Source organism: Mauremys reevesii, linkage group 4, assembly GCF_016161935.1.
Source record: "Mauremys reevesii isolate NIE-2019 linkage group 4, ASM1616193v1, whole genome shotgun sequence".
NCBI lineage: Eukaryota > Metazoa > Chordata > Testudines > Geoemydidae > Mauremys > Mauremys reevesii.
This window is the reverse complement of record NC_052626.1, coordinates 32,573,542-32,583,991: the sequence shown is the minus strand read 5'-3', so window position 1 is coordinate 32,583,991 and position 10,450 is coordinate 32,573,542. Positions and strand designations below refer to the sequence as shown.

The 10,450-nt window shown below is 38.2% G+C and overlaps 1 protein-coding gene across 10 annotated transcripts in view; it reads right to left on the bottom strand.

Moving 5' to 3' along the window:
- Window positions 1-493: 493 nt before the first annotated feature.
- Window positions 494-10,450, bottom strand: part of FOXN3 (forkhead box N3) — a 399,108-nt gene continuing 389,151 nt past the window's right edge. For all 10 annotated transcript variants that reach the window (XM_039535613.1, XM_039535610.1, XM_039535614.1 and 7 more), the window contains one exon: window positions 494-8,137. In XM_039535613.1, coding sequence (XP_039391547.1) covers window positions 7,588-8,137 — 550 coding nt within the window. In that variant the 3' untranslated portion in view covers window positions 494-7,587. The remainder of the gene's footprint in view (window positions 8,138-10,450) is intronic.

Below are 10,450 nucleotides of genomic sequence, written 5' to 3'. Positions count from 1 at the left end.
TGATATGAGAAGAGCATCAGGCACATAGTTCTTTTAGCAAGATGAAAAATTCTGTATCATAAAATCATAGAAGATTAGGGTTGGAAGAGACCTCAGGAGGTCATCTAGTCCAACCTCCTGCTCAAAGCAGGATCAACACCAACTAAATCCTCCCAGCCAGGGCTTTGTCAAGCCGGCTCTTAAAAACCTCTAAGGATGGAGATTCCACCACCTCCCTAGGAAACTCATTCCAGTGCTTCATCCTCCTCCTAGTGAAATCCTGTTTCCTATATCCTATTTATTCAATTGCACATGAGCAATGCATTGGCACCTAGTGGAGTGAATGTGAAAGAGAGATCATACTGTGGGTATAAAACTTACTCAAATTGAATAGAAATAAATAGAAATCATACAGCAATTAGTGTTTTAAAAATATTGACTATTACTTAATATTTAAATATATTTTCAAGCAAGTATACACAAAACTACAATTATTCAATTGATGCAACTCAGTAATTTTTATTGCAACTGGAAGACAATACATCACAGAAACTTTATGGTAGGTTTTGGGAAAGTGTTATTTACAATAATAATTGATGAAATAGTTTGTCTTTGGCAATATGATTACACATCAAGAAAATGTAAAATGCAAGTATGCTTCTAAATCAACACTTTCATATTTCCTAAAGATCGGCTGATTGCACTTGCCTTCGGACTGCTCATTTAGGTAAACACAAATACAACTTAACATCACTGTTTATTCCCCCATCACAGTTCTTATTTCAATATTCATGAAATTGGCAGTTTCATACGCCAAGTACAGCAAAAAAAAACCTGGCTTATTACTGTACTAAATTAACTTATTGGCCAGTTAAGGTCATGTGACCCTTAAGCATTGATATTAAACCTCTTGGTCTTTTGATTGCTTTATCACTTTTTTTCTGTAAAACAAAATACTTCAGAAATATTACAGAATCAGAGTATAAAAAATGTACAAGTTTATAATGTTTTTTTCATACACACACAAGTCATTCCCCCAACATTTTACACGATGGCAGTTTTAAGTAGTGAGTGTGAATGATGCAGGCATGGAATTGGTTATCAAATGCAGGTATTACTTTTAATTGTTGTCCCACACACATACTCAGGAAATGTACAATGTTCAATTAACTTAAAAATGCACTAAATTTCAGTCTTATCTGAACTAGAAAAACATTGGTATTGGGATTTCAGGCCACAGTAATGGAAGAATGGAGTCCAATTTCTAGCTATGATATATTACCCATATTAGCATCTGAACATCCAATATGGAATATCAGCTTTAGGTGAAATCCACCCTAGTGTTGAATGCCAGCTCAAGGCCTTTTGCATCACTTAAATCCTTAATCTTGGGTTTAAGTGGTGGGTCTTCAACGCTGGTGGTCTGATCCAAAGCCCACTGAAGATAACTGAAAAAAACATTCCCATTAATTTCAAATAGGCTTTGGATCAGGCCCTGGGCGAATTTCACCCTCTTTACAAAAGGAATAGAAATCCCATGCTATATTCATTGCAAACGTGATACAGTAGAAAAAAACAATTAAATATTTTCAGATAAATACTCTTTGTTTCAATGCTAACAGAAAAGAGGAAAGGCTACTTGTTTAGCACAACAACTCAGAAGTGACCTTTGTTAACTCATTTCTGATTTTAAATGTACACCAGCAAAATACAGCACCATAGACACATCAGGTTGAGAATTTTTTTTCTTTTTTTTTTTTTTTGGTCAGTGAAGCTAGTACTTGTTTGCTGAACTGTGGAAGAATTATAAGGTCATATACACTATCAATGATAAAGCAACCCAGCTGACAAGTCTGTGCTTAATTCAAGAATAACCAGTATTAGAAATAAAGTACAAATAAAAAACCCTAATAAACCACTGTCAATTAATACTTCCTAAAGAAAAGGGGATTAACAGATGATTTCACAACGGTATGCAGATTTATACAGAACACTAAATGTTATGTGTAAATCCTCAAACTCCATCTCAAAATAGAAACACACAAGATGTATACAGTTTGATTTACACGTTCTGAGTCAAAGGAAAAAGACATAATTACAACTTTGTAACTGCGTTAACTGCAATATAAACCAAACAGAAGTTCAAAATTTGGCAGATAACTAAGAAGAGGGTTATCACTTAGGTTATATAGCAAAGTGTTGATGTATATTACATAGAGTAGTATAAATAATAAAAAAGTATTATTTAAATTAGATCACAGTGCTGCATTATGTGCATAACAGTGTTTGATATATTACTGGAGGGCTGTGAAGAACAACACTAAAGACTTAACTGGTCAGACTGTCAACACTGATACTCTGTTACAATCAAGAGGATGCATGGTTCAAATGCTCTTTTGCTGGCAAAGTCAAGAAGATAGATAGAGAGATAGATATTTTTTAAAAAACAATCTTTTCTAAATAAAATAAAATAAAAATATCCTGGGCGGCTGCAACCCAGCTGATTTACTTGCTTAATGAGGTGAATTGCATTTGTATATGAAATTGTGAACGTGTTTTCAATACTTTTATTATGAACCTAGAGCTCATGGGGGTACATTTTTCAAAACCACAGAGGGCCAGATTTGTAAATGTGTGCAGGTGCCTAAAGGTGCAGATGCCTAGGTATCTGCATAGTGGAATTTTCAAAAGCCCTAAGCAACTAACTCCCATTGATTTCAAAGGCAGTAAAACATTCAGGCATATTTGAAAATCCCACTAGGCAGGTATCTATATGCACCTTTAGGCACCTAAATACCTTTACAAATTTGGCCCTTAGTGACTTAGGAGCCTCTCTCTCAAAGTCAAGAGGTCACTCTTGGCTTAGGTGTTTTTAGAAATTTTACCCATGGCACCATTTGGTAGATGATTTAGGACCAAATTATCTGCTTAAGAAAATTGACATAACTCCATTATAGCTCTACTGAGTCCAAATAAGTAGGGAATTTGGTCCATGGTTTTCAAAGCGAGGCAGTAATTCAATCAAATGTAGAAGACCAGTGTGTGTGTTTAGGGATTTTCTTCTCCCACTAGTATAAATCAGGAGTAATTCCAAGGACATCAGTCGAATTACACACTAGTATGTAACCCATGGATGATGAGAATTGGGCTCACAGGCTGATTTTCTAGAGCTAAAGGGGTGTGTGTGTGTCATCTCACCAACCCTGGTTTTAACTCCAGTGATGCCCCTAGAGCTACTCCTGGTTTCAACACTTGTGAGATCACAATCAAGCTCCATTTTTAGGAAGATACATTTGATGAAATAGCAAAGCTGCTCAAGATCTGTGCTTAGCATTTTTAAAAGGCAAAACTTCATCAAAATGATTTTACAAAAGAACATCAAATATTTTGCAGCACACAAGCAATGAATGGTTGATTCCTTTACACCTGCAGACTTTAACAGAATCTATTTGTGGCATTAGCTCTGGCTTACAAATGTTTCTCCCTTCAACATGAACATTGTAAAATGTAAGGATTTGTTTGTTAATTATAAACCACCCTTAACAAATCTTCTCAGGTCTGTAACTTGCCATTGATAGTCTGCTGCCCTAATATCTTTCTCATACCAGCTTTGAGGAAAGCTTAATTTTGAAAGATTTTAAAAAATATTTAGAGTGGGGGAAAATAGATGTTTAGAGATTTTAGGAGCTCTTCCTCAAAAATGGCTTTGTCAGGAAAAAAAAAAAAGTCTGGCAAACAATGAAGTCCATAACATGATCCAATTACTAGTTAGTTTTGGCAGGATTTTAAGAATAGTGACAATTGCACTGAGGCGTTGGCAATGTATTTTTATTTATTGTTTTATTTAATTCTTGAGAGTATTTACGAACATGCATTGTATTGGCTCTATAATGTTTGGTTACATAATAGACTGGACGGACCTTAAACAGTCCTTCCAATCCAATGTACAAAGAACACACCTATGTAGATAAATGAATATTTAACTGATTGAACCAAGTCCAATTCCGAAGAAGTTACTGTGCTCAATCAGGCACAAATCGCATGTTTTAAAAGGTGGCTTACAAGTATTTTTTTTTTTAAACATACCAATCTGTAACTGAATGTCACCAGTTATAGGTATAGGAATTCTGGACAAAATATTTTTTAAACCTAAATCAATAGATTGTTTTAATCACATATACTTTATGCCCTTCTTGAATAGTCTACAGGGGGCATTAGTACATAACCAAACTTCTGGTTCCTCTCTTTTAATGGGTCCTGAAAGTATTTTATAAAACACAGCCTATTGACATCTTCCCAGTAGGCCAGCCTAGAAGCTACAAATTGCACCTGCCGATATTTAAATATACCAACAAGTCCATAAAGGAGTTATTGAAGTCTTACAGAAATAATATATTTTAAGACAACCTGCCTAATTAGGTATTTATGTACAAGACTGTTTTCTTGGGTGGATAACACTAGTGATAATTACATATTTAATCAAGTAGCCAAATTAGAAAATAGTACTTATGGAACAGATACTTATCTCAGGTTACACTGGTAAGTCTGGAGTAACTATCCTAGTCAGTAAAGTTACTCTGGAATCAGTTTTGTGACTGAGAGCAGTTTTTGCCCACTAGCATGTCACCATGTCATTTTCTCTGGTGAAGGTGGGGAGTAAGCCACTGTTTCGAATTTACTTGATGCCACTAAATTTTACTCTTAATTGTATTTAATATTAATCAGACTGGTGGGATGGAACAACATATGCACAAGCGTGTATTACAATGGCTTTTTGGGGCAAGCTGATGCATTTTCATTTGCAGTTACTCTTCCCAGAAGTCCATGAAACACAAGAGGCCAGATTTTCTGATGCAGTTGTTATGTGGCACTATCAGTGGATTCCGGCTGCAGAGCTGGCATATCCGCCAACAGGAGAGGGACCCCAGTGCAGTCATGAAGGGACTCTACCCAGAGGAAGCAATTTGGCTGATGCACCTCTATGCTGCACTGACCCCTAAGCTATGGGTTTTTGCTTCGTAGAGCTGCTGGTAACCAGCGTACGTGACAGCAGCAGTCGGTAGGGTTCTAACTTACACCTGGGGACCAACCCTGCACCCAGTGGACCCAGATCAGCTGAGTGCAAGTGTTAAACCATCTTTGCCTCCCACCATCTCACTCTACGCTGCTTGAAGTTCTCCCAGACTCATCCAGCCCACAGACTACTATTCAATTCACAGTATAATCAGGGTCTTGGGTCCTGATACACACTTAGGCAAATCAGAAGAAAAGAAATATATTTTGGTGCTGCACCCTTGTGCTGTAGTATGTTTTCTATACAACAGAACACTCATTGAGTATAGCAATATTGACAAACCAAAGTAAGCCACTGCACAATCCTTCCACTTCCTAAACCAAATGAAAAACCCAAATGCCTCATGGTGCAATTTTGATTTTACTCCACTGGGTGGGCGATCACATTCCTCTATAGCTTCCTGTTCATGGGCTATCCTCCTTCCTCGTGTAACTCTGTGGATTAAAACAGCTACACCAAGGATAAATATAGTGGCCTCAAGTTTTTAAAGAAGACAGATAATTTTACTTTATGAAGTGATAGGGATTTTCAGTCCCTGTAATGTTCCTTTTGCCGCTAGGAATTTCTTAGTGTAGATGATTTCAATGCCAAATTCACAAATTGGGGTGGGAGGGATTGTATTTTCTTCACAGCTTCCCCACCACTTCCAGGGAATTCCAATCTAATTATCAACATTTTCATGAGAGTAGCACAACTATACCTGAATCGCTTCCTCTAACCCTGTGCTATATCTCGGATCACCATCAATAAGGCTCTTTACGAACTTCATTTCTTTTCATGGCAAATTAGCAAAGCTATTCACTGACATACCTATCCCTGAACCAAATCCGAATTATTATCCTCAATTAAGATCCCATTATTTTCTTGATTCTATCATACACACTCACTACTAAATTTGCCCTCAAATTATTGCATCATGTTACACATGTACAGGCAGAGAAAGGACATACTTTTTTTTTTTTTTTAAACAGAAGTAGGGAGAGGGGGCTGAAGTGCAGACAAGGCAGTATAATTCAACCATCCAAGCCCTACCAGAGTGTGAAGATATTTTTAATATTGCAGAGTAAGTTCCCCAACAGTCAGTGTTTGTCCCTGAAGAAGGTTAAACCTTAAACACCTGCTTCAAAAAAAACAAAACAAAAACAAAACAAAAAAAAAACCAAAAAAATAAAACAGACTCTAAGCCTAAGGGCTTAAAAATTAGAGGCATAGCCTTTTTCTCTATTTTCTATATTTATATGAAAATAATTCATGCTTCATGCTAAATACATTATTTACCTTACAAGAATTTTGTTATCTTTGAATAAAAAAAAAAAGTAGTTGTTTTTAATTTCCCCTCCCCCGAATCCATGCAATGTGGATCAGAATTTTCTGCTGGCTACGCGGGCTGAATCTGGAAATCTGATGTTGTTTTTGCACAGATGAATCCTGACTGGCATTAACTGCATACTCAATTTTGAGGGCAGTATAGGAGCTCTTTGTTGTATTCTATTTTCTTGTCCATCAATATGCTTTTTTTGTATCTGGTTTTATGTTTTAAATACAGCATAATACTAATGGCAGGTTTTGTAGCATTTTTTTCCCCAGTTAGACCAAATATTTTTGATCCACAGAAAAATATTCTGATTTACTTACTTCCATAATATCTACTGTAATTTCTTAGACTTGATTGCTTTTCACTCAGGCAGTTTAGAAGACATAGCTTGTTTTCCATATTATTATTATTATTATTTTTTTGCACGCAGTGCCAATCTTCAGGCTTATGGCTTTTTGAACATTCTTTTAATTTAATATAGAAGACAGAATTCAATGATTAACAATACCTTTAACAATTCCCTCTCCCTCCCCCAACCATTTCTTCTCATTATTTCACTGAAACCCGTTGCATACACAGTTCAAATTTTCCACAACTTAAAGTTATCAGTCTTCACATTATGAGCCACGTATACTACAGGGAGCACTAATAATGCATTACTGTATGCGCAATCGCCTCCAGTGGCTGTCCAAAGACTTCTATGGCACAACTGTATCCAACTGCCACCGGTTCTTGGTTTGGTGTTGAAGACTCCATGCCTCCTCCAAATCTCTTTATTCACATTCACTTATAAACCCAATTGTAAGGCCATTTTTTTTTTTTAACTAAGGGCCAGGCCTGAATGATTACTGAATTATGCACATCCCTTCTAGGTATCAGAGGGATTTCCAAGGGCCGAATTGTACTCCCATCACAATAATGTTGATGTCACTGCGTATTCAACCATGCATTTCCGACAAGCTGGAGAAAGCAATGGTGATTTTGGCTTTTTTACTTTGTGTCTTCAGGTAATGAAAAGCTTTTGTAAATTAGCTGAGTGTCAGTATGAGTTCTATGGCTTCAATCTCCTTTAAAAATAAAAATCTTAAGGGTCCAAAAAAAGAAAAAAAAGAAAAAACAAAAACAAAACAAAAAAATGCTGATATTGCCACAAATCATTAGAATTCACCTGACGTGCTGAAACAAAATTTTGTAAGTTCAAACAAATCAATGATTTGTTCTAATTTTTTGTGGTTTCCTTTTGCTCTTTCTGCCCCTTTGCCGTCCGATTGGTGATGTTATTCAAACAGGACCGAATTCCCGCTAAATGCAGGAGTGATCCAGCTGCTTCTTTCATCTCCTCATCGTCACTCTCTGGGGGCTTTTCCGTACGTCTCTTTTTAAGAGGCAGTGTGTCACTTGGTACTTTTTTCACCTTCAGTAAATGTTGCCTTTTCTTGTGCTGGGATGCATATCCACTGTCAGCTAAAGAGTCCTTGGTCTCCTTCCGGTTTTGCTTTTTGTCCTCCTCTTCTGTTTCACTATGGCTCTCGTGGCTCTGGAAGCTAACTTCACTCCCTTCGCTGCTGTCTTGGCTGCCTTTAGTAGCAAATTCATAATGGTCATCAGCAGAGGAAGAGGAAACAGAGTCACTAGCAGGTGAAGTGCTCCTGTGGTTGGAAGATTTGGCACTGCTATAGTTGTGATCCTCCTTTGGGTCCCCACTAACGACTGGAGAGCCACAGGACTGTTCACTTTCTGTCCTCATCCGGCAGTTTGCTAGTCCATTCCTGTTAAAACGATATGAAATATCCTTAGAAACCACGTACACACAATGCTGCTCTAATGTGAAATGCAACAATCATGGAGCCAATGGACAGATAACTGATCAATATGGCAACCAAAGTAACTATCATTCTAGGCAGGGGCGGCTCTAGTAATTTCGCAGCCCCAAGCAGGGCGGAACGCCGCGGGGGGCGCTCTGGCGGTCGCCGGTCCCGCGGCTCCAGTGGACCTCCTGCAGACGTGCCTGCGGAGGGTCCGCTGGTCCCGTGGCTCTGGTGGAGCAGCCACAGGCATGCCTGCGGGAGGTCTACCGGAACCGCGGGACCAGCGGACCCTCCGCAGGCATGCCTGCGGGAGATCCACCGGAGCCACCTACCGCCCTCCCGGCGGCATGCCGCCCCAAGCGTGTGCTTGGCGCGCTGGGGTCTGGAGCCGGCCCTGATTCTAGGCCTGATCCAAAGCCCCATTAACTCAATCAGTGGGAGCTTTTCTATCAAATTCAATCATCTTTGTATTGGGCCTCGTACATAAAATACAACAATTCAAAACAGACTGACAAGAGTGAGTGGTACAGTCACAAAAATTGACATTCTGACAGTTCATATTTATCCTTCACCAATAAAACTATCCAATTTATGTTTATAAACAAACAAAATCACACCACTGTTTTTCAAACAGATAGAAATGACAGTTCAGTGACCTGGAAATTTAACTCCTCCTTTCTTTATATATCAGTACTTCCAAAGGCTGGAATTAGAAACTTGCTAGCAGGTTTGGAGACAGATGTGTGTTTGTTTTCCCCAGTTATGTGATTCTGACAGTAGAGAACACCTTGTTCTGTCAATAAGTTAAACTGCTGTGGCTTCTGACTAGGCACTGTGGCACAGTGAGCAGAGATGTACAATAATCAGGTGCCATTTCACTGTCAGTTTTTGGACCATAAACACATTACGAAAGAGAATCAACATTTATTCTGACTATATCAAAAGAAGAGGGACATCCTCAGCACTGTCAATCTTCATATCTATTGACATAAGTGATCGACAAAATATTTTAAGAATGGTAATAAGAAGTAAAACTCTGCTTTTGTGCTACAAGGCATCATTTGGGATGTCTTCCTTCCTATATATCTGTACAGTACTTAGCACAGTGGGACCCCAATTCTGACTGAGGCCTTTGGGTGCTATTGCAGTAAGAAAAACGTATAACCACCAGAACCCATTTGCACTCCAGTGAAGTCAATGGCAGTTCTGCTGTTGATTTACATGGGAAAAGGATGTGTCCCCCATTCAGCAAGTCTGTTAAAGCAGGGCCTAATCCTGCACAGTGCCCTCAACTCCCACTAAGCAAAATGGGAGAGGAAGATGCTCGGGACACATTCTACAGGCTCCTAACTACTAACGAGAGAAAGACGAGTCTGTTTTCAGTATCACTTGATAAACTGCTTTTAAAATCAAGTCTTGCCACCTTCACATAATTCAATGTTGCCAGTCTTTCAAGCCAATGTTCGATAAGTGACTTCCTAGGAGTGTCCTGAATGTAAAGGTTTTTCAAAAGGAATGTTAAGAGGAGTAGCACCCGGCCAAATCAAACTTACTGTTCCCCACTCCATTTAAAGTAAATTATGGGGAAGTGGGTCAGGTTTCCAGGGAGTGGACATGCCTTCCGGAACTTGTTTCTTTACAGAAAACAGGACAGTGTTATCCATTTCCCAAGAGTATGGGACAAACTTTTATAATACAGGAAAGAAACGAGCTGTGCATAAAGTCACAGTTTCCATATGCCTTACAGAACAAACAACGGCTAGAGATGAAAGCAAACTTTTGTCTAAGACCTATCTTATTCTGTTGAAGTAGGAAATAGAGTTTCAAGCACCAACAGCACCACAATGCTGGAAGATGGCTAATTAGTCATTCTAAATTTTCTAGACAGACTATTTTGGGGAAAACATATAAATACAAGGTCTAGTTATTAGCAAATAAAGTCTCTCACCAGCCTCTCCTGCTCAATAAAATTTAATTTTTCCTAGATTTTTAGAGTAGGTTTATGATCCATGAATTATATACAGGACTCAGCAGGAAGAGACAAAGCTCCTTCAATTATTAATAACTAAATGCAGCGTCATTCATGATTGTGCAGCAAGCCAGCTGCATTTACTTTGAGATGGTTTGCCACTGCAGGGGTTGTCGTTAGAGGATGCCAAACGCTTAAAAGAAGAAATCATCCATACTAAAGTAGTTGTAAGGTGAATTTATAACCAACTCCTTAAAATCATTCATTAAAAAGGAAACATGGGATACATTTTAAATGATAAATTC